The sequence below is a fragment of the Mustela putorius genome, unplaced genomic scaffold, assembly GCF_011764305.1.
Source record: "Mustela putorius furo isolate JIRA1106 unplaced genomic scaffold, ASM1176430v1.1 tig00003863_pilon_pilon_pilon, whole genome shotgun sequence".
Lineage (NCBI taxonomy): Eukaryota > Metazoa > Chordata > Mammalia > Carnivora > Mustelidae > Mustela > Mustela putorius.
The window spans coordinates 21,790,719-21,814,928 of NW_025422015.1; the positions used below are offsets into that span (position 1 = coordinate 21,790,719).

The window sequence follows — 24,210 nt, forward strand, 5'->3', positions numbered from 1 at the left end:
AAGATGTTAAAATTCTTCATGAAATGCTTTTTACAGTTCTTATATTGTATTTGATTTTTAAAATTAGGAGGAAAACAACTCATTATTTCCTTACAAATTCTATGGATATTGAATATGTTTTATCGCAAGGACACAGAAGAGCAAATGGTTTTAGCAACTTGCTTAACCTGCTTTTCTGCTCTCCTTGCAAAACCACCTGAGGAAAATTCTTAGCAGTTCTATATGTGTTTTCTGTTGTGCATCAAATCTGTCTTGTCTCTATGGTCAATTAATTTCACTGTAATATGAAACAAGCTCCCTCAATGCGGTCTTTCATTTGCTTAAAGCTACCCAAGTAATTCAAATTGGATTTTTTAAGTATTAAAATAAAGTGGGTTCCAATGTGCCATTAGAATTTAAAAGAGGTTACACATTGGTAACTGTAATATAAAAAGCAATGGGCTCAATCTTGAATGCAGATGAATCAGAAAAAGTAGTACTTTGGCAAATCTTCAGTGAAATTAGAAAAGGCGGCACTAACGTTACAATTCCTATGATCTGATAATCAGACAATTACAAAATGATCCTTAGACTTATTTGTAGCCAAACTGACCTGGACAGGACACTAAGTTCCCTTAGTGAATGAATAAAAATTACACTAGCATCTGGCCAATTGTCAAACCGACATAACACCGACAAGAAGCTTTCCCCTTCACTGATGATAATGTGGTTGCGTTGTCTGCCATGCGTCTTCTTTACCCCACGTCTAAGGACCATTTGTGCTTAGTTGAAGGACAGAAGCAAAGCAAGGACACATGGAATTACTAACTACATTGGAGCTACTACAGATGGATTTTGATGGAAAGATCTGGAAAGTAAATACAGCCCTAGGTTGAGGGTCAACTTCCCCCTCTCTTCACGCTCTTTTAGCTAACAAGATGGCCCCCAAAAGAACCTATGCTCTAAGGGGGCACATTTGGAGTAAACCCGGGGAAAGGGAAATCAGGAGAAGATGGATTAAGCAAGTGTTTTAAACTCAAGTGAGAAAAATGAGCTTATATTCTCCCCTCCTGCTCTTGCTGAAGCAAGAACTTAGAGCAAGTAGCACTCTCAAAACCAGAGCTCGCAACAGACACATGAAGATGGGCTCTGCTCTAAACTCTGAACTAAAGAGTCCTTGAGGCTCACCAACAATTTAGCTTGGGGGTAAAATTCTAGCTATTCCTAGTCTTTCATCTCCTAGAATCACATGGGGAAAAAGATAACAAAGAGTCTAAGATTAGGGACTGGCTACACTGATTCTCCTTTCCTTGTGACTAACAATATTCACAGATCCTTACTTCCTGTTTCTTTTCAGATCGCAGGTCACAGATAAAATATACATCATAAGGAAAGTCGGCTTAGAGATAAGAAGAAAGAAGCTCAAATCATTTTCTGTTTTAATGCTTCCTCTGCTCCAAGATACAAAAATCATATGGCCACACAAACACTGAAAGCAGTATTTGATCTTTTAAAGCTCTATACAGATTACAACATAGCCAGGAGTGAGCTAAGCTCCTTCAAGAGTGTCAGGTCAAATACACTGACCTTAGTCCATGAGCTGTTTCCCCATCTCTAGCTTCCTAGTAACTGCTCAATAAAACCACAGTAATTTCAAATTCTCTATAGTTTTGACAAAATTTCCCATTTTTTGATGCCCAGGCTCTGTTGTGAACATGAGCTCAGAGATTAGTGATATATCTCCTAGGGTAGAGAGGTCACCGGAGGCTTCTTGTGGCATCTGACTAATTCTCTTATTATAAATAGAAAATTAGAGTTTTTCCCATTTATAACATTTCCAAAGACCCCTTACTTTTTAGGTTGATGTAGGGAGAAACGGAGTGGATAAAGGCTTTGGAATGGAGAATATGGGATTTACCCTCAGTTTGAGTTGGCACTGTCGAAAGTACAGACGAGACAAATTCTCCCGACCATTATTTTTATGAAAGGTCATCCTCTGGTTTAGTAAAATTGTGTTTACTACTCATTCCAGAATCATGGAATCTTAGAGACTGGTCTAGAAACCTGCTTCAAAGCAAGGTTTAGTTAGAAGCAATCACTGATAAAATGATACTTACTTCACTGCTGACCGGTCCATATGAATGACCTGAAGAATCTGGTTCTTCTAAATACAGAGTGTAAAAGTGTGGTCTAAATCAAACAGCATCAAAATGTAATATTTTATAAACACATTGTAAAACAGAACGGAAAAAATAACTTAACACTTGATAGTGAGTCTACAACACGGCGCCTGGGTGGTTCAGTGGGTTAAGCCTCTGCCTTCAGCTCAGGTCATGATCTCAGGGTCCTGGGCTCAAGTCCCGAACTGGGCTCTCTGCTCAGCAGGGAGCCTGCTTCCCGCCCCCCCCCCCCGCCTGTCTCTCTCTCTCCTTGTGATCTCTCTCTGTCAAATAAATTTTAAAAATCTTTTAAAAAAATAAATAATAAAAAATAAAAAGTCTACAACACTGGGATAACATTTCTAAACTTGCTGAGAAATTATTTACAGGTTTGGAGTTCTTCAAAATGCTCCATAAAAAGAGTTTATTTGGATACAAAATGCCAGAGACAAGTGCAATGTCTTCTTGCAGCTCATTTTAAAATATTGTGTAATTTCTATAAAACAAAGGAGTATTTCCCATAGAAAATTAGGCCTCTACATACCTTTCATCTTTAGGAAGCTGCAACCACTTAAGAATAGTTAAAATCCTTTCTTCAAAAGGTACTGAGCTAAAATTAAGAACAAGCAAAATGAAACAATCTGTGACAATTGTTGAATTTAAAATACCAGTGATTTTCTTATGCAAAATAGCACTGAACGACTAAAACAATCCCATGCATTAACTGTGTTTGAAGCAATGCAGAAGTTTTATTTGAAAACTCAATAAAGGAACAAAGGTTAAGCTTTACACATAATTACACAAATTAATTCCTTAGCCCGTCTTAATATAAGCTATGCTCAGACTCAACTAAAACAAACTCTGTTCTATAGAAATGCTCCACATTTTTTTTTTTTTAAATTGGAGAGGCTGGGGGCACCTGGGTGGCTCAGTCATTAAGCATCTGCCTTCAGCTCTGGTCTTGATCCCAGAGTCCTGGGATCAAGCCCCGCATTGGGCTCCTTGCTCAGTGGGAAGCCTGCTTTTCCCTCTCCCACTCCCCCTGCTTGTGTTCCCTCTCTCTTGGTGTGTCTCTGTCAAATAAATAGATAAAATCTTTAAAAAAAGAATTGGGGGGGGGGAGGAGTGTGTGCCTGGGTGGCTCAGTGGGTTAAGCCACTGCCTTCAGCTGGGGTCATGATCTCAGGGTCCTGGGATTAAGCCCCGCATCGGGCTCTCTGCTCAGCGGGGAGCCTTCTTCCGGCCCACCCCTGCCTGCCTCTCTGCCTACTTGTGATCTCTGTCAAATAAATAAATAAAATTAAAAAAAAAAAAAAGAAAGAATGAATTGGGGAGGCTGTAGGGGCACCTGGGGGGTGCAGTCTGTTAAGCGTATGACTCTCGATTTTGGCTCAGCCATGATGTCAGGGACATGAGACTAAGTCCCGTGTTTGGCTCCTCACTGTGTGAGAAGTCTGTTTGAGATTCTCTCTCTCGCTTTCCCTCTGCACCTCCCCCAGCTCACACATTCTCTCTCTCTCAAATAAGTAAATTTTTAAGGGGAAAAACAAACAAATAAATAAATAAATATTTGCTTCTTGTATCTACTCAAGGATGTTATTCCTGTATCTGAGAAGAGCAATTGCTACCAGGTGAATGACCTGTGTGTCGATACATTCTATAAAGCGTACCTCTTGGACAGCTCACTTGCTCATGATTCTTAAAAAGCCACAGTCACCACAACTTCCTATTTTATTCCTGCCCAAGGATCTGAATGCAAACTCCAACATGCACCAGCACTTCTTAGAAAACCTCTAAAAAAAACTCAGCCTAGTTTTGCTGTCCATCCATCTATCTAAAACTTACATACCCTCCATCTAAAAGGTAACTGAGATAGAGTTCTTATTCTGACTGTTCTCATGTTTCAGCCAACATATCACAGAAATGCTAGAACTTAGCACTTGATAAAAAGGAGAAGCTGAGATTTAGAACAAATGAGCTGTTCTGAAAAAAGTGCGTGTATACATACCCATTATATATTTTATAGATGTCTGGGAGAATTCCATTAATTTTCACATCTGATCCTGGCCAAAAAAAGGTGCCACTTCTCAGGCCTTGATATTTCGTGGTGAGCCAAATCTGGGGAAGAGAGTGAACCCAAGTCAGAAAACTATACAACTGTGCATCTGTTAGGCAAGTATATGTTCATGGGACATCATTTCCCCCAAGTGCTACAGGATTTCTGAAGTGAAGGAGCTTCAGCAGTGAGACTACAGAATAATCAATAGGACACTGGACAGCAGCAACATGAAACCAAATAGAGAGCACTTAACCTAAAAAATATAGACGCCATCAGCTGGAAACCTCTGCAACTTTCAGAGCCCTAGCCTTTGATTTTAACAGGCTCCCCTTGCAAGAAAAAAATATTCCCAAACACACATGTGTTTTATGTGTTGACATTTTTATTATGTGACTAACACATATTAAGCACCTCCTGCCAATTACAATTCTAAATAGTATCCCCAGAAGCATCCCAATTATTAATGTGGTTAATCCTCACAATAACCCCCTGAGGTAGATAACAGTATCATCTACAGTATAAATATAAGAAAACTGAGCCACTGAAAGAATAATTTGCCCAAAGTCACATAGTTTCAAATATCAGCACTAAAATATGAATTTATACCCTGCAAATTAAACATCATGCTTTTTTTTTCCTTCTAAGAGGAATATTGAGACTATCCAAAAAGACCCCACAGAATTTTTGTGGCGGTTTTTTAAAAATACAAAGAACACATACAAATCATGGCCGGAAAGAATCTTCTCAGCATATACAAATGAAGTCAGAGTTTACCTCCTTCAGTAACAGTTTTGTATGGATCAAAATATGGCCCCCAGACTACGGCTACAAACTACTGGTACAAGAAGGTAGAATTAAGCAGAAAAGAAAAAAAGTTCAGAATTTCCCCAACCTGGCTATGAAATAAAACTACACCCACTGCACAATGATACAAGATTTAGGATTATCAGCATTCCTTTCATGTACAAAAGGATGGCCACAGACAGGATCAATGACATAAGTTATTAAAAGCTCCAGGGAATCTGTTGTTTTACTCTGATTGAAAGAGATGAGAATACTTTAAAAAACAAACTATTTTAGTAGCTAAAACAAACAAACAACTCACTGGTTCTCCTTTGTACCAGGCAGGATTAAATTTCTCCTTACTTTTAAGTGCAAAGAAAGCGTTAATTTTGGGATCATATATTTTATTGTCAATTATGCCATGGGATTCTGGATAAAGTCCCTAAAAAATAGAAAAACAGGATTTATGCAACTTGTGAGGGTTTTTTTTTCATTTTTTATTTTTTATTGACATATAATGTATTATTAGCCCCAGGGGTACAGGTCTGTGAATCGCCAGGTTTACACACTTCACAGCACTTACCATAGCACATACCTCCCCATTGTCCATAACCCAACCACCCTCAAGCTGTCAGTTTTTTAACATGAAATAAAGTTCAAGAATGAAAGCATCGAAGAGAAAACAGGTAACTGAAGCTGCAAGAAACTTAACGTAGTTTAAGGAGAGAAGAACAAAACAACGTGACTGTCAAAACACAACCAACCACTCAAGATTTTATAATATAGTATTTGCGTTTTAAATTATGTAACAGGAGAAATTAAGTTAGGAATGGTATGGATGAGGAGCTATATAAATAAGCAGCCTCCCCAATTTTTTAAAAAGATTTTATTTTTATGTATTTATTTATTTGGGAAAGACAGTGTGCAAGTGGCGGGGGAGGAGCAGAGGGAGAGGGGCAGGCGGACTCCACGCGGAGCAGCGCCCAACGTGACCCGGATTTCATAACCCTGAGATCACGACCTGGGCCAAAATCAAGAGTCAAATGCTTAACCAACTGAGCCATCCAGGCACTCCTACAGCCTCCCCAATTTTTAAAAAAAGTGTCCTATTTTCCTTTTGCATTGCTGAGTAAAGCATTTCTGTGGAACAAACATTTAGTTGAGTCTGAGCATACACTTGTGATTAATACAGGCTAAAGAATTAATTTCCGGGCTTCAACCATAATGCCTAATGAATTTGACTATTTTTTTGGACTCCAATTAAACTGGGAAACTTTGAAACAAAAACAGGGCTGCAATCCTATGAAGAGTCAGGCAAACTGGATTGCTTAAACTTATATATCAAGGTGATCAAAAAGACAAGTTGAGAACCCATAAATGTAGGACAAATTTGTATAAATAGAGCAAGCTACAAAACCATAAGAAGAAACAAGACACAAAAATTGGAGAATCTTAAACTGAAAGGAAACCAAGAAGAGTCTTTAGTCACTTCTTTTCAAGATGGAAAACCTGAGACCAGAAGGTAAAGTGACCTTCCCCAAATTAACACAATTAGTGGCAAAGACTAGGTTTCCTCGCTTAATCACATATTGGAAAACAAGTGATCTGATGTCTAATTATTGGTTCAAAAAATGCAACTTTTACACCTCTCTTCTGTGAACATACAAAAGTTGGAACTTGGAGCTTACCGTGACAATGCTGTAGTGATTGGGAAAAGTTTTTGTTGGATATACTGGTCTCATGTTTTTGGCGTATGTTCCACAGTTTTCTATAAGGGAAACAAATTAAAGATTGTTATTAAGTGCAACTGACAATCTGTTTACTTCATCTAGCTTTCCTGCCAAATAAGTCTAAACAGCTTTAAAAAAATAACCCCGGAGGGATTTATAACCATATAAAAATTTAGAGTTAATTATAAAGCAACATTGTAGAATCAAATTCAATGTTAAGAGTTAATTTTTCTCAAAAAAATATTGAACAAAATAATTAAGCCAATGAAAGAATTATCCCATGTTATCAATAACATAAAGTTCCAGAAGGAGCATGTACAATAATGACACCTACTATAGCTCTGTCCGATATTACTTAATGGTCATATACCTAAGTTATATGAGGTACTTAAAAAAAAAAAAAAAGAAAAAAAAGAAAACCCTACACTGATGCCAAAATCTGCAAAATTAAAACAAGGCTGAAGCAGCAGCTGAGGGGGACAGTGTCCCAGTGTGAAAATCCAGAACCAGCTATGTCTGGACAAACTCAACACAACTCTAAAGACAAAAGGCATCTTCTGGCTTCATGCTGGAGAAAGCACAGAAGCCAGACTGCTCTGGATTTAGCCTTGGTGTTATACTCACGGTGTCATGCTCCTTTTCTCCAGCCTCTACTACTGAGAAAAAAAACCACAAAAACTAATGATTCTAGCATTTCAATAAATCACTGCTGAAAATGTGCCTCAAATTAGCAAGTGTCTATCTATCTCAATGCCTTCCAAACAGTGCAGAATTACAGGGTATGTCCCCTAAGTATCCAAAGCTAGGGCTTAGGCTGACTGTGTGCTGGTTCCTTTAAAAACTTCACATATAGTACCCACAACTCCTTAATTCTGAATCCGGGATGCCATCTTTGCTGCCATGGAAACAAAGACCCCTTAAGGGTCACAAAGGACCAGATTCAGGCCTCAAAGCCCGTGGGCCTAACTGCTAAGAATAGAGCCTTCCTTGACCATGACTGCTTTTTTGCTAAATATTTCTTTTCATGTCAATGATTACTTATAAAAATTATTCTCTTCTAGGTAGAAATTAAAAAGAGACATGTTTTAAAAGTTTCCCAAAATTATTTTGGTTCATCATAAAAGAAGTAAAATAAATGCACATGTGTAATTACTGAGAGTGATTTTCATATTTAAACTAATCTCATATACTCAAGGCTAATAAGTAATATTTTAGAATTCCAGAACACTAAAATCACTGTATTAACTTCTATTTCAGCCTCACATTACACTGTAACTACTTAACTTCTTATCACTGAGAATGAGCAAAGTTCTACAGTTTTTATGCCCATATGCAATTCTTTTCCTTTCTCAGTGATGATACAAGTGATACCCATATAACTGGGGCTTAATGTGATTTAAAACTTGAGCATTAATATTAAGACCACTCTACTACTGCATCAATAACTTACAGAATAGTCATTCAATTAAGGCCTTGTATGAGGCAAAGAAATTGGAAGGATGCTACATGATACTATAGGATAACTAGCAAATATTCTACACTACTAGAATCATATCAGAAATACTTACAGTTTTGAAAATTCCATTTTAAGATGTAATAAATATCAAATAAATGATTTTTCCACAAAAGGAATCCAAAATTCTAAGAAAAAATATATACATACATACATACATACATACAGGTATCTATAGTGTGTGTGTGTGTGTGTGTGTATATAAACTGTATTACCTTAGAAGTATTTAAAAGGCAGCTTCAAAGTAATTATAATATTGGAGACTAATTCCTTATCATCAGGTTCAACTACTTCATCATAGTGATGTTTGGTAAAACACATCCTGCCAGTATTTTTCCAAAGAAAGCCCGCATCCCTAGTCTATCTCACTGAAACAGTGACACTCCCAATAGTGAACTCTGAAGTTACTCACTTAGTTTGCTAATAACAGGAAGAAGGCCACCCCAGGTGTGTAAATATTCTGCCCTGAAGCCATCCAAGGAAAATAAGAGGGTCGGAGGCATTTCAAACCTGGATAATGAGAAAGGGAAAAAAAATGTTTAAAAAAGCAGATGGAAGACACACATCCAGTGAAGGTTCTTTTCCTCCCTTGGCACAGGTCCAATGAAGATTTCTCACTTAGATCAGCCTGTGATCTAAAAGAAACTAACATGTTCAGCAAGCATCCTTATAAAGGAGATTTCACATTGATATGCAATATACATGCTTTTACATTTCATTATCTGTATGATATAAACATATATCATCAAATAGGATTTCTCAAGCACTCAGACCATGTTGAACCATTGTATGGACACTAGCATTCATAGTCCCTGCTTATTCCAAAAGCTGGACCAAATGCTACTAAAATATAATAATATTTTCCCAGTTTGCAGAATGCTAATAAATAGCATTCTCTAAATTACGTTTCTGTTTCCAGTAAGTTTTTTCCTGAACAATCACTTTCTGATATCATCTCTATATGAATCTGCTAGATGGTAGCTCATATCACATAAACTATATATATAAAATTTAGTTTTTGAATTTACTATATTGAAAAGACAGTACTATTTAGTAGAGACGTTTGAAATGTATTCATTACTTTTTAATAAATAAACAACAAGGAAATGACCCAAAGCTAGGAATAAACAATGAGGGTATGTGCGCGTGCACACATGCAAACACAAACACACACACACACAAAATGCACGTGGTGTGGAAATCCAAAGGAGGAGAAACATTTACAGTGACGCGCTCAGTCAAGGAGAACAACTATGGGCAGCTGTTATACAGCCAAACCAGAACAGGCATGGTTCAGAACTTCTGAACTTATAATAATACCTGGTGGACGAGGAGAGTTATGGATCACAGGCTCACCATAAAAGAACTTCCCACTTAAAGTTTACTGAGTAATTTAAAATTTGACAGTAAATGCCTAACTTTGCCTTGCCTTTTTTCAATTCTACCTCCTCCTCAGCTTACTCTCTCACACAAACACAAAAGGAAAAAGAAAAAAAAATTGGTATGTAATTTCCACTAACTCATGTTTGCACCATAGCTCAGTTAGAAGATTCCAGAATCAGATGCATAGGGTCTCAATGGTCCATCACTGTATAAAATCATTTGTATTCACTCAACATAAAACATAAACTACTCATTGTGCCAGTGTAAATTTTGTAAATTATAAAATTTACAAGGTAAATACTTCTAGTATCATAACACAGGTTCCTAATTACGATCTCATTGTAAAGAATGGAACAGTTACATTTCCACTAAAAGGATCAGTATTACAACTGAAAAATCTTCATCAGTATGTAGAAGGAAAAGAAAGATTCAAAATTCACTAAATCTAAATTTTCCAATAAATCTTGGACTTAAAGGACAGCACAACGTACAAGAGAGGTCCCTTTGAAAAAAGTCTCTTCTACTGTGATTTTTGGTTTGGGTTTAGTTTTTGCTGCAGCTACTACTATTGTTTTAAACAAAAAAGTACTCTCTCATCCAAAAAAAAAAGAATACACATCCTATAAAGCAAAAATAAATTATATACAACAAAAAAATAAGCTAAAGCACAGCTTTAAATATTTTAATAGTTTGGAAAAAAATGATGACTTTAAAAAGGTAAAAATGTATTTCTGAAGATGAATAATTCAAATTATATGAGCTAAGAGATCTCAATTGGAGCAGAGGTAAATGTATGTAACATCTTCATAAAATCCCCCCTCCCATGAATTGCACACAAATTTTTCTGATGGCCTAGCATACATAAGGTACTGTGAAAAATACTTTAAGGGCAAAAAGAACCAAAATGAATTGTAAAAATTATGCAACATTCTCTCACAGATACATTGCTTATCCCTCTAATTTATAAGTGAACCAAAATATAAAAAAAATTAAAAGAAAACTGTAAAGTGATTTGCTACAGATTTAACTCTCAAAGCTACAAATGGAAGTAAAGGGTCTTCCTTCCTGAGGAGAAAGACAAAAGATTTCCACCCACTGCTCATGAACACTACAGACTAAATAGTCAATAATCTCTCTTTTTTCTGTTAGCTTCTGGAAGAGGAAGACATTCCATAATTAACTACACCACTGGTGCCCAACACAAGGCCTGACTAAAAATACCATTTAATGAACCAAGGACTGGTTATTATTTTTATCTTTTCAATTTGGAAAGAGAAAAAGAAATAGTACCTCAGAAAAATAGTATTTCAGAACATCATCTTACCCTGCTGGACACTCTGGCTCATTAATGTTCTCACATGTTTCTTCTACCCAACTTTTCTCTCCTAAAATATTTTCAAGAAATAAGACAAGTTGAACACACTGAAGAGTACCAATGATTGTGATGCTGGGAGACATTATGAAAGGGTCCAAAACAAAACGAAAATGTCTACAGATATATACATAATATGGGGCATGATTCTAGGAAAATACAACAAATACAGGAAGTTACACTCTTTCATAGTAAGAGTTAGTTTATATCAGAAAGAAAAAAAATGTGTAATTGTAAGACTAAAACACATTACTGTATTTGCGAGAACCGAGAGGCATCTTTTTCACTCTTTAGTTGTTAATATTTTCAGGCAAAATTTACAAGCCTCCTTTTTTTTTTTTAAGATTTTATTTATTTATTTGACAGAGAGAGATCACAGGCTCCTTGCTGAGCAGAGAGCCCAATGTGGGGCTCGATTCCAGGACCTTGAGATCATGACCTGAGCCGAAGGCAGAGGCTTAACCCACTGAGCCAGCAACCCAGGTGCCCCTACAAGCCTCCTTTTATCCACCCAACAACATCTTCTAGTACTAAATCCTCGATATCATAGTTCCTCTCATATCAATTGCAAAGAACCCTGGGACAAAACATCAGCATATCATCAGTTTACATAATATCCTATGACCCTGGGCTGTAATTTCACATCTATTCTTTTAACACGTGGCAGACACTGTCTTCATTCACTATGAGGGCACCTGGGACACCGAAGTCAGCCAGGACAGCAAAAGACATCTTTCCACAAGGCAGCATGAAATATGGAGCTGATGTCAAAATAACATGAAGGGGGCGGTAGCAGGAGAGGGAGTGACTATGGCTAGAACATGATTTGCTGGGCGTAGATAGTAGTAATTCTTTACCCGACGGATGGGTACAAAATTCACTGTGTACTTTCTTTACTCAGATGTGTTTGAATCTTCCCTTGGTAAAATGTTTTTTTAAGTATTTTCTCAGCCAACATAGTTGATCCCTAGGTAAGACTCATAGTGTAAAAATGACCCCTCTGCAAAACCCCACCACCACCGAGGAGGATGGCGAGCTGCCGTGGAACAAGATGGATATGTAGAGAGCTGACCTCGGCACACGGCGCTATAGTTGATACAGCAGTCGCCCTTGTCCCTGCAGTCATCGGAACAGGAGCAAAGGCTTCTGGACAACCTTTTTTCACCACATCTGAATTTGCTGCAAGTCCATATACGTTCTAGAAACAAACAACAAAATACACGTTACAGTCCCAATTCAACACATCTGACATGGACCCAGACTTGCTCTCTTCTGGAGCAGGATCCACAAGACACCATGAACACTTTCATAATTCGTAGTTCTTCACAGAGCCTGCCACTGCACTGGTCGAGCTGAACTAACAGACAGAAAACATGCAAGAAACAAATGCTATTATGTTGCTAAAAAGAACAGAATTTCATCATTTTAAAACATGGACAAACATTATTATCATATAATTCAGGCTTTTTCCTCCAAACATCTTCAGGGTTCTCAAAATTTAATCTGAATCTAACCCGTTATCATTTAAATATTAAATATGCAAGCCATATGTAGAGAAATCCAAATCAAACTGAGAACATTTCCATATTCTGATTATTTTATTTTGAAGTGTAAATAGACATGTAAGTACACTGAAACTAATGTAACATTCTGTGTCAACGCTACACTTCAATAAAAAGAAGTAGATGTATAAGAACTCTTGTTTTAATGAGCCCACATTGAAAATATTCATATATTTCAAGCAGACTTTTGCCGTTAGTTTAAGTGCAAATTAGATTATACTGGTTTCAGCATACGTTAAAACGAGGCATGGTTTGGCTAGCCATAAAGGGCAAAACTTGTAATTTTTTTTCTCTAAGGAAATACAAAAGCCAAAATTTTACAAATCTCGAGTGAGTTAGATAAATCCCATACCTAAAAGATGCAGAACTTATGTCTGATCTTTTACTAATGTCCATGGCCCCTTCTTTTTCCCTGCATATTTTTATTTACCTGGTTCTATACATGTCTCCTGGTAATCCAGACAGCAGTTTCCAAGATCAACGCAAGCAACATCACAGCGGCAATTCCCAAATGTTCTCTCAAAGCAACGACCTTTGCAACTTTTAACTAAAAATAGTGAATACTGCATTAGAGCTTTCAGATCACAGAATCACAAAGCAATCAACTGACAGACTTAAGATAGATAGATTCAAATCCTACTTGACAGAACACGGATGGTGAAATAAAGGCATCCAAGAATCTTTTCAGAAATACACACAGAAAGTGGCACAAAGAAAAGGCACAGAATTTTGATTTTATCTCTTGTCATAGAGAAATAGAACTTTTAAAACTGATTACAAACCCGACTGGGGCTTATAAGACTTAAATCCTTACGGCACGGTAAAGAAAAGTCAGAAGGAGGACTTGCGCTGAATGTTTTAGGCTCAGAAAAGATTGGCTTAGACAGCAATAACGTTCTCTAAAATTTTGTATGTGAGGTTAAGATTTTAAAAACGATTCTCTGAATATTTCAGAAAGAGAAAGAATGCCGGACATACCCCATCCCCAGTCTTGGTTTATAAAAGAAGTAATGTAATGTCCCTATGTGAGCTTTCTGCTGGAGTGACCCTCCCCATCACCTAAAACACCCATTTAGCCTTTAGGCACAGCCTAATGCATGAACTCCCCAAGTCAAGGTATGATTTCCTTTTTTTAAGTTTTTATAAAACCTTGTTCTTTCCCCACCCTCCCCCACCCCCGTCACTTCCTTCCATCTGAACTAGGGCATTTGGTTAATAGCCTGGTCTCACACTAGACTCCCAGCTTCCTAAGGACAAAGACCAGTATACTGTGTATACTGTGCATACTGTGTCCCAGCAGCCCACAAGATGCTGGGCTATAGTTGGTACTAGCAAGTTTCTGTTAAAACGGATTTTTTATTAAAAACAGTAATTTTATGTTGTAACTGTTTACTACATACTTGGAAAAAGCTAGGTTTTCATTAGATTACTAAAATCCACTTGTAAGATAATACAAATCCAACAGAAAAAAAGCAGTAATCCTATCTCCTGACCACCAAATCCCACGATTTTAAAAGCAGTGAGGACACGTAACAGTAAGTTTCGGGTTGCCCAGTGACACTGAATGGTTACCTAGTAACCCCGCCAGGACTGCTTCAGAGACTAACTCCCTGGGGAAAGAGTGTCCTAGGAGTCCCTGGAGAGGCAGGGAGAAGGCTCCAGGGGCCCAGCACCAGAATCTTTAGGCCATTATTTGCTTGTTTGTTTGAATTTTTTTTTTTGTTGTTTTGGGGTTTTCTCTTTGTTTGATTGACTTTTTTGGTCCAAGCCCGTCTTTGTTGTTTTAGGATGCAGTTCTGCAAATAGGTAAAATTTTATATGGCCGATTCAATGAAAGAGCTTCAAGAAGGCTCAAACCAGCATCAGGTCTGCCATAACTACGGACCACCCACAGATTAGGATATAATGCTTTTCTCAATCATATTCTGAAGAAGTCTAAATAGCAACACACATACACACAAGTGTGTGTACATGTGAATTACTGTAGTAATTACCTTCTTTGGCACAGCTTGGTTTCAACCCAAATATACAACCAAGGATTGTTGTTAACACACAGACTGACAATACCTGCAGAGAGAAAAAAAAAATTATATGGCTTCAAACCCTTTTATTTCATCAAATGTTTCTGAAGTTGCTGGTGCTGCTGTTTCTTGATGTGCTTTGTGAAAATTCAAACTCCACACCTAGGCTTTGTGCATTTTTCTTTATGTATGTTATACTTCAAGAAAAAGTTTACTTAAGTGTTAGCAAACAAATCTATGCCATCGAAGATGAATGCTTCCAGAAACTTCCCAGTGAATGCAAATGAATCCAGTCAGAATTTGGAAATAATTAAGGGAAGGAGAGAGGAAAACAATCTATTTAGAGGTTCATTTTCTTAATTCTTTCTTAATTCTTCATTTTTTCTTCATTCTTTCTTATTTGTTAATCCACAAAAGGCAATATGAGACTAGTAGATGCCTCTTTTACATAATTTAACTACACAAACCTAAACAATATCCTAACATGCCCCATGCCCCACAGCAGCTTGTGGGAACAGGCACTACTAGACAGGACTAGGCACCTGCACTGTGGGCCCAAACGTTACCACACACTGGTTGTGTAACTTGGGGGAGATCACGAACATGCTCTAGACATCAGATTACTCCCCTATACAAGTAAAGGGCTAGACTACATGGATCTCTAAAAATCTTTTCAGCTCTAACATTTTGCCTCTTTCTCATTCTCCACTCTTGGGGCCTTTGGCATTTTAAGATAGACAGATATACCAGAAAGAATTTTTACTTGAGAATTAGAAAAGGAGCAAGAATAATAATAATAATAATAATAATCCATAGAACAACCCTCTATATTTTTAGCAGCATGCAGTTTCCTTGACAGATCTCTGGAATCTCACTTAGCAGGAAAATCCAACAAACCACGCATTCAGTACCAACTATGTGTAAAGCCTGAATTATGCACAGGAAAGAGGAAGAAATGCCTCAGGGAGCTTCTATCTGTTCGGGAAAACATAAATATGAAAGCATAAATGGCTCATATTTGGCAGGTACTAGGAGCAGCTCCCATTCCACAGTTGTTTAAAGAAGGAGAAAGGTTGCAGTGGTTGGAGAGAATGAGATCAGAGAAGGCTTCAGGGAGAAAAGCTTTAGCCAGGACTCTGAAAGGGGGAGATGATGGTATGAGATGATAGATGATCTGATAGAGAACACTTGTAGGAGTAAGGACAGCATCAGGACCGTTCTGAAGGAAGAAATGGAAGGCAACAAATGAACAGCGAGCAGCCTACTTTGGCGAGAACAAAGAATATGCAAAGGGGAATGAATGTAGTGACAGGTGGAGTGGTGTTTCCCCAAAGCCAAGCTAAAGAGATAACAGAGACCAGAGGAATGGGTAAATGGGACAAGGTGGATGGTGGGTGCAGGCTTTTATGAACTCGCTCCCCCAAATGGGACACCAAGTTTAACTATATATGGCAGTTGCCAGGTTAAGTACTGGATACTCAGTAATAAAACAGACATGACCTTTGTCCTTGAGGTGCCTAATGTCAAGTGACTGCAAGAGCTAAAGAGAAAGGAAATAATAAGTAAACTGAATTGGCAGGTCTGACTTATTTCAGAAGAAAATGAGGGTGAAGGAAGAGGGAGCAAGAATATAGTGGGTCTCAGGCACCTGGGTGGCTTGGTCAGTTCAGTGCCTGCCTTTGGCTCAGGTCATGATCCCAGGGTCCTGGGATAGAGTCCCATATCAGACTCCTTGCTCAGCAGGGATGCTGCTTCTCCCTCTGCCTGCCTCTCCCATATCTGTGCTTGCTCTCTCTTTCTGACAAATAAAATCTTTAAAAAAAAAAAAAAAAGGATATAAAGTGGGCCTCAAACACAACAGGGTCTAGGTGAAGTCTTTCCCCTAGGAAATCAAAAACCTAAGTGTATGTATATCCACTGAAATAGGGAGTCACCAGAGGAAGAGGTTGGACAAACAAGTAAACATTTGCAAACAGAACAAGGTACTAGCAGAGCACTAACAGATTCCCCTAAACCTTCGATGGTGGTATAAGCAGGCACAAACATATGAAAGGTAATTTTTAAGTCTCTATCAAAAACACTAAAAACTCTTTCTGTCGGTGATGAACATATAGGGAAATGAAAAAATTGTAAAACTCATTGTATTTAGTATACTATAATTTAAAACATGGAGAATTAAAGTTTTCATGATAATAAACTTATGAAGAATGTTTGAACAGTGCTTTATCTTCTCATCATACAGCTTACAATACAGAGTAAGTATCTTTTCCAGGCCTTGGCAAACCACCGCATTCCTTTCCACGCTTAATTTTCCATATTTCAACCTTTGGACTTTTAATAATGTGAAGTATCTCCATGAGTTCCTGTAATATGAATTCTTTTTTTTTTTTCTAAGATTTTATTTATTTATTTATTTATTTACTTGACAGAGAGAGAGAGAGAGAGAGATCACAAGTAGGCAGAGAGGCAGAAAGGTAGGCAGAGAGGGAGAAACAGGCTCCCCGCCAAGCAGAGATCCTAATATGGGGCTAGATCCCAGGACCCTGGCATCATGACCTGAGCCAAAGGCAGAGGCTTAACCCACTGAGCCACCCAGGGACCCCCTTTAATATGAATTCTTATGCCAGTGTCCCTTGCTCTAGGACATCCTCATCCTCTCCATCATGACCACAGTCCTCTCTATATCCATAAACTCACCACCACTAAGCTCCTCTCGCTGCATAGCTAGCTACAGTCTGTGGAACAGAGGCAGTGTTAACATTCCCATGGCTGGCTTTTTCTTCCAGAACCCCATTTACATGTGAACTGAATTTCACTTCTGGCATTATCACTTTTCTTTCCGTTTCTGAATTTTTACTTTCATCAGCTAATTTTCTCTTTCAACCATCCATCTGTATAAAATGTCATGTACATTTACCACCCACGGACAAGGAAGCAACACAACCACTTGCTTTGCTGTCTGTGAATGACCAACGGATGCATAGTAACAATCACTGACAGACTTTAGAAGAAGCCATGTTGGTCACTGGCCGCCATATGCATCTGTTATTTACATGGTGATTTGTGGACTGAAAAAGCTAGCAGTGAAAACTGTACTCAATGCAACTCCTTACAGTCAATAAATCTTGGTAACTGAAACTTGAACCATGTTGTTGGGGGACTGGTGTTCATGAATTAAACTGTGGTAACTGAAAGTGAGCATGCCACAGGATCATGTCAATCTAGGGTCATCTGTACTGTCACAAGGGACAAGAGAATTGTCCAAGGATGCTTATTTCAAAACTGTCTTCACAACAAACACACACAAACAAAAATCAAGAAATAAGCTCATTTTAAGAAACTGGCTTAGAAAGTCCGTTTAATCTACACCATCTCAGGAGGTTAGCCTCAAAGATAGGCAACGTCAGAAGAAGGCTGAGAGGAAGATACAAACAAACAACAAAACTGAGATACAGCCAGAGGAAGTTAGAAGCCACTGCTGATGGACATCCTCAATTTTCTTGGGCAAGTAAGAATATCTCCTGGGAGTGAAGAAGTCTAGCTGGGGCCCTATAACGAGGGGCATAAGACATCCCAAGTGAAGAATGGTTGCAAATCCATGGTGCAAAGAAGACTGAGTCAACAAGAGAAGATTGCAAAGACCTTCATGCTCTGGGAGCCCAGCTGAACCTGAAATCATGAATTATAAATGGTCCAGGTAGCCTGTAATTTCCAACCTGGGAGTGGAGGAATGGGACAAAAAGATAACATGGAGTGGGGAGAAAGGAAGGCAGGGGAAACTAAGCAGAAAAGCTGACAAGAATCAAATTATGGCTGCAGAGGCTGAACAGGGTTGAGACCATGGGGACATAAATGTGAGAACTGGGAGAAGACAGGGGATCAGGCAAGTGTGGGAGTGGGAATGAGGAAGAGAGCAAGGAATGAGGAAGAATGGAAGTTATGAGCCTAAAAGGAATTTTAGAGTCTGGGTTCTCAGAAGTAGGACAGCTTGGAATGGAGATGAAACTAAAAGGAGAAACCTGAAATTGGCATAAAATGCTTGTTGGAAGTAAGAAGACCCAAAAGTTCTACTACTTATGCTAATAATCAGAGTTAAATTTATACCAACAAATAAAAAAATCACAGGAGAACTTTATTTATATTCTGAAATGTATTTGTTTAAAATACACATTCCCTCACTGCTGTAAGAAATTTAGTCATGAAGATATACTACCAACAACTGTACAGTTCTTACTAAACATAAAACAGAAAGCGTGAATGGTTCCGTTACAGTGACGACTCATCTTGAGGAAAGCTACAGGACGATCTGGTGGAAGCAAGCATTTAAATCCCAAGCATTAGGGAGGAGCACCTGGCTAGTGCACACCTCCTGATCTTGGGTCAGTGAGTTCAAGGTCCCTGATGGGCAAAGAGGCAACTTAAAAAAAAAGGAGGAGAAGAAGAACAACAACAACTAAGTGGGTGATCAAGTCAGACTGTGAGTTAGACTGTGAGGGAAAAATCAACGTTCAACAGTCACTATGTGTCACACAGTTAACATCCAACAGAAATACTTTGTAAAAAATACTGCTTCTAGCAGCCAAATATATCAAAAATAAATCCAATAACTTAAAAGCCTAGATGATGAAAACTACAAAACTTTACTGAAAACCAATAAAAGGTGAATAAAAAGAGAAAAATGAAATACACAAAATTCTCAATTGGAGCGCCTGGGTGGCTCAGTCAGTTAAGCATCCGACTTTGGATGTCAAGGTTGGGAGTTAAGCCCCGCAAAATACAAATCAAAATAAGTAAGTAAATGGTAAGCATGGGTTTAAAACACACATGATATATGCAATCTCCACCTTCCCGTTAAGCTGATGGGGCATGATTTTTTTTTTATTACCTCTTCATTGCTAAAAGATGTTACTTAGATTTTTCTTTTTAAAAGGATTTTATTTACTTATTTATTTATCTGAGAGAGTCAGAGAGAGCACCAGTGGGGAGGAGAGGGAGAAGCAGGCTCCCTGCTGAGTCAGGAGCCTACCACAGGGCTTGATTCCAGGACCATGAGATCATGACCTGAGCCGAAGGCGATACTTAACGTGCAGAGCCACCCAGACACCCCTGAATTTATCTTTTATAAGATAATGAAAAGCATGGAAATGAAACAAAAAATATGACAATAGGGACAATCAATTCCCATCTACAATCACATCCGTAAAAGATGAAACTTAGATCACCTACTACTGTGTTATACAATACCCAATCAGAAGAGTTTTTAATAGGAAATTTCAGAGTGGTGAAATCTAATTCAATTTTAATTTCTTCTCAAAGTGGTTTAAGAAAGCAATGTCAGGGACGCCCAGGTGGCTCAGCTGGACAAATAATTGTTGAGCTGAATATCAGCCAACTGTGACTTCAGGTAGTTAAGGATCTGCCTTTGGCTCAGGTCATGATCTCAGGGTTCTAGGACAGAGACCCAGAATGAGAATCCCTGCTGAACAGGAAGTCGGCTTCTCCCTTTGTCCCTCCCCTACTCTTCATTTGTGTGTGTGCTCTCTCTCTCAAATAAATAATTTTTTTAAAGCAATGTCAAAATTCACTACTCATTTTTACCTCTATAACAATTTAGGTAGTTTTCATATTTTGATATTCTCTTAAAAATTAGAGACAGAACATTTTATCTTAGAACACATGGAGCTACAAGACACACAGGTAAATTATTGGAATGTTTTGCCTCTACATTAGAAGGATATTTATTTGAGAGTTTCCTGCTTGTTTAGTTGGGGTACTTAAATCATTAGGCCTTTCTTGGACATTTAGTTAACCAAAAGAAATAGATTCAAAGAAAGCACTCAATTTTATTTTTCTCAGATTCCCTCAAATACAGTGGCATTAATATAACAGATATTATTCTTTATTGAGCATTCATTCATATATGAGTGTCTACTTGTATGCAGTCCCTTTACTAAAGGCCAGAGAGACAAATGAAAGCAATATAAATGAAGCAGGAGAAGGAGGGTGGAACATGAAAATGAATGATTACAATGGAATGGGACAAGAGCTATAGCAGAAATATGAAAAAAATGTTAACATGCTAATAGCACAGTGGAGAGAAGAAAAGGAAAGAATATTGATTTAAAAGACAAAAAATAAAAAAACAGAAAACACTTCACAAGAAGAGACTTGGAGAGAAAGGGATTTCCCCCTCAGTCAATAAACAGGTATTTGAGTGTCCGCAATATGCACTGTATTTAGGTTCTGTGGGGAAGCACAAAAATAAAACAAAAAATTATTTGTGGTGAAATTCCTAATCTCAGAGTTTACCATCTAATCAGGCTGAGAACTCCAGTTTATTGATGATAAAGACAGGAAATGGTGAGAAGTAGCCTAAGAATTAAATCACATGGTAGCAACAATGGGTGCAATTGGCACCTTGTGCAAAGCCAGAGGGGTCCAGAAACTACCACCAGCCTAGGAGACAGAAGGAATGGCGTAATAAGCATCACTTCTCCAGTACCATGCAGGAGGCACTGTTCTCAGGGTTTTAGATCAAATCATTTCATCTTAACAGTAACATTGAGGCAGATTATTGACATTCACCCAGTTTAAGGAAACTGAGCGGCAGAGAGCTGACAAGTCGCAGGGGCAGGATTTGAACTTGGGCAAGCAGGCTGTAAAGCAGTGGGGGCAGTGGGGAACATGGGAGTGGCTGGAAGGGGGCCACAGTCTGGGGGGCAGTCAGTGGGGAACTGCTGGGGCATTTAAACATGGAAGTGATATGACTGGATTTATAAAATTCTAGAAAAATCCTTTGGCAATGTTGTGGAAGGCTCTGGTATGAGTCCAAGTGTGAAGTAAGAGCCTGGACTCACCCACCTCTCCTTTTTCAGGAGATGCTCTGTCCTCTCTATCCTCCTCACTCCCAAGCACTATAGCCTTCACCATGTTCCATGAGATGGGTCTGTCTCTGACTAGACTGTGAGCTCCAGGGAGGGGTAATTAACTCATTTCTGTACTCTCTGTGTGTAGTATGGTGCCCAGCACACAGTAGGCATTCGACCAATAATTGCTGAGCTGAAAATGAGCAAACTGTGACTTCATTAAACAAAATTTGAGAGAAAACCATAAACCTGTCCCTTTTCTTCATCTGACTTGACAGGGTCAATCTAAGTGCCTTGATATCTATTCTATATAAATGATGCCTACAATAAATATAAATGAAAAACATTTTTTTTTTTAGGATACGGTATACTGGTATTTGATAGATCTTGTATTCACATATGACAGATGGACTGTAAATGCTCATCCAAGGTGAAGGTGATTAGCTGACCTATCACATTGCTTATCAGTCTTCTGACTTTTAAGCATAGCTGCAAGCTCTCTGAGGAAAACTTTGTGAGAACCCAGTTTTATACAAGACTGAGTCTTCAGGCAAATTTTTTTTTCCTACTGAGTATTAGATCCTCAGAAACTTCCACAGGGCATCTGAAGGGATACCAGAGAAAATGTCATATCCTTGAGGAACTTTTAACTATTACAGAGTTCAAAGTATCCTTCAGAACAACTGCTAGAGTGCATTTTGGAACTTTTGAAAAAAATAGTTCTAACTTCTGCTTAGCCTTTTACACACTCAGTATTATTAGTTATGTTTGACTTAACTGAGGATTCTCTCAAATGACAGTGACATTTTACATAAAGCAATTTATATGAGTGCACAAATGAAAATGAGGAAGAAGACACCAAACACTGACCAAGTCCATCTCTCTGGGGCAAACCTCACAGTAAAACTCTGAAGAAACTGATTTCTGCCTGGCAGAAAGAGTTTTAGGTTCAAAATGGCTATGGTTCAAATCCCACCTCTCTTAATTCATTTTTGTCAGCATTCAACAAATATTTCTTGAGAGACTACTACATGTGAAGATTGATCTAATGCTAGGACTACACCAGTGAACAAAATGATTTCAGTGTTCTCATGAAGCTCGTGTTCCAGTGACTTCTAGACAACCACAAATGGTGTGACTTGGAAGCATTTCATATCGCCATTTAATTTTATTTTCAAAAACCACTAAACAGGTGATAATACCTACCTCTCAAAATTGGCACAAGCTTTGGGCATAAAGTACAGAAAGTGCCCAGATTGGTGACTGTGACACAAAGGTGTTCAATAAATGATGGTCCCTACCAGGAACAGCCAACTCACTAAGAGCACTTGAGCCCATTGAAGATTCAGGGACAAGATAACCAATGTTTAAGCAAACTACAGGGTATTCTTTTTAAGACGCTGGTAAAAAGAAATGCCATAAACTAGTATATTAACATTTCCCCTCCCCCTTATTTTTTCTGCAGCAATCTATTTTCAACAGCCGTTGAAGACCATGCAATGGTTTAAAAAAATCTACCCAAAAGATACACTAGAGTGAGAAAGAAAGCAAAATGTTGTTTTTCATGGGATGGTGGTACTGGTATTTTTAATTATATCTATACAGCAGCTCTCCAATCCATGTTAATGAAAAAGGGATCCAGGTAAACAACAATCTGTATATTAGAGCACCACAGATCCATGTCTGCACACTTAACAAAGTACAGCATTTAACTGATCCAAGCACTGTGAGTATAAGAACACCTTAAGATATTAATATTCTTTTGCTCAAAAATTACACGTCTTGCAGCTTATCCTAAGATAAAAATTTATGTACAAATATTTATTACAAATGTTTACATGTAGCACCACTTACAAGAAAAAATAGACATATACACAATCTCCACAGAAAATGGCTAAAGAAAATATATTTATGTAATTGAATATTATATAGTCATTAACAATGATAATGTAGAAGAAATTTTACAGCATGGGGAAAAATACAGTAATGACTACATATTGCAAGTAATAAAATAAAATGGGCAGTGTTGTCCTAACTTTCTATTATACATGACATATCTTTTAAAAATAGTCTGATCTCTGCCTGATAGGCTCACAAGTGATTTTTTTTTCCTCTTGGTACTTTTATTTTCCAAATTTTCCACAATGAACCCATATGCCAGAGGACTAAGGGCACTAGGATATGGATATTAGTGACCCAGAGTAAAGTTTTCCTATCCTGGCATTTAGGTATCTTCAACCCAACCAGAAGCTCCTCCCTGTCCATTTTACTCTAAGCAAACTCCAATCAACAAATTCTGCCTCCATTCAACCTATCTAATCCTACTTTTTTTTTTTTTAAGTATTTACTTATTTGAGAGAGAGAGAGCGAGCAAATGTGTCTGAACAGAGAAGGGGCAAAGGGAAAGAATCTCAAGCAGACTCCAGGCTGAGCTGAGCATGGAGCACCTGAGATCATGATGTGAGCTGAGATCAAGTTGGACACAACCAATTGAGCCACAGGAACCCCCCCAATCAGTCATTCTTAACTATCAGTGAACAGCCATGATTCACTACTCATTCACCACCCTACAATACAAGATAAACAGAAAGTATAAGATCAACACGAAGGGGAAAAAAAAGGGAGAGGAAGAGAAAAATATATTAGAAACAAACACCTAATTAGTATTCTCAGTGGGATTAAAAAAGATATACATAAATCTTCAAATCAAAGATACTAATATCAAGCTTCCAGAATTATAAAAGGAGGCTCATACTTATTCACAGCATTTTAAAACTCCAGAA

The 24,210-nt window shown here is 38.0% G+C and overlaps 1 protein-coding gene across 1 annotated transcript in view; it reads right to left on the bottom strand.

Annotated features, from left to right (window-relative positions):
* The window catches only part of ENPP1 (ectonucleotide pyrophosphatase/phosphodiesterase 1), a 73,384-nt gene that overhangs the window by 23,933 nt on the left and 25,241 nt on the right, over nt 1-24,210 (bottom strand). The window contains exons 2-11 of the mRNA XM_045066349.1: nt 14,535-14,607; nt 12,971-13,087; nt 12,051-12,176; nt 10,931-10,991; nt 8,636-8,733; nt 6,669-6,748; nt 5,303-5,422; nt 4,147-4,256; nt 2,683-2,748; nt 2,097-2,169 (exon numbers count right to left, since the gene is read on the bottom strand). Coding sequence (XP_044922284.1) covers nt 2,097-2,169; nt 2,683-2,748; nt 4,147-4,256; nt 5,303-5,422; nt 6,669-6,748; nt 8,636-8,733; nt 10,931-10,991; nt 12,051-12,176; nt 12,971-13,087; nt 14,535-14,607 — 924 coding nt within the window. The remainder of the gene's footprint in view (nt 1-2,096; nt 2,170-2,682; nt 2,749-4,146; nt 4,257-5,302; nt 5,423-6,668; nt 6,749-8,635; nt 8,734-10,930; nt 10,992-12,050; nt 12,177-12,970; nt 13,088-14,534; nt 14,608-24,210) is intronic.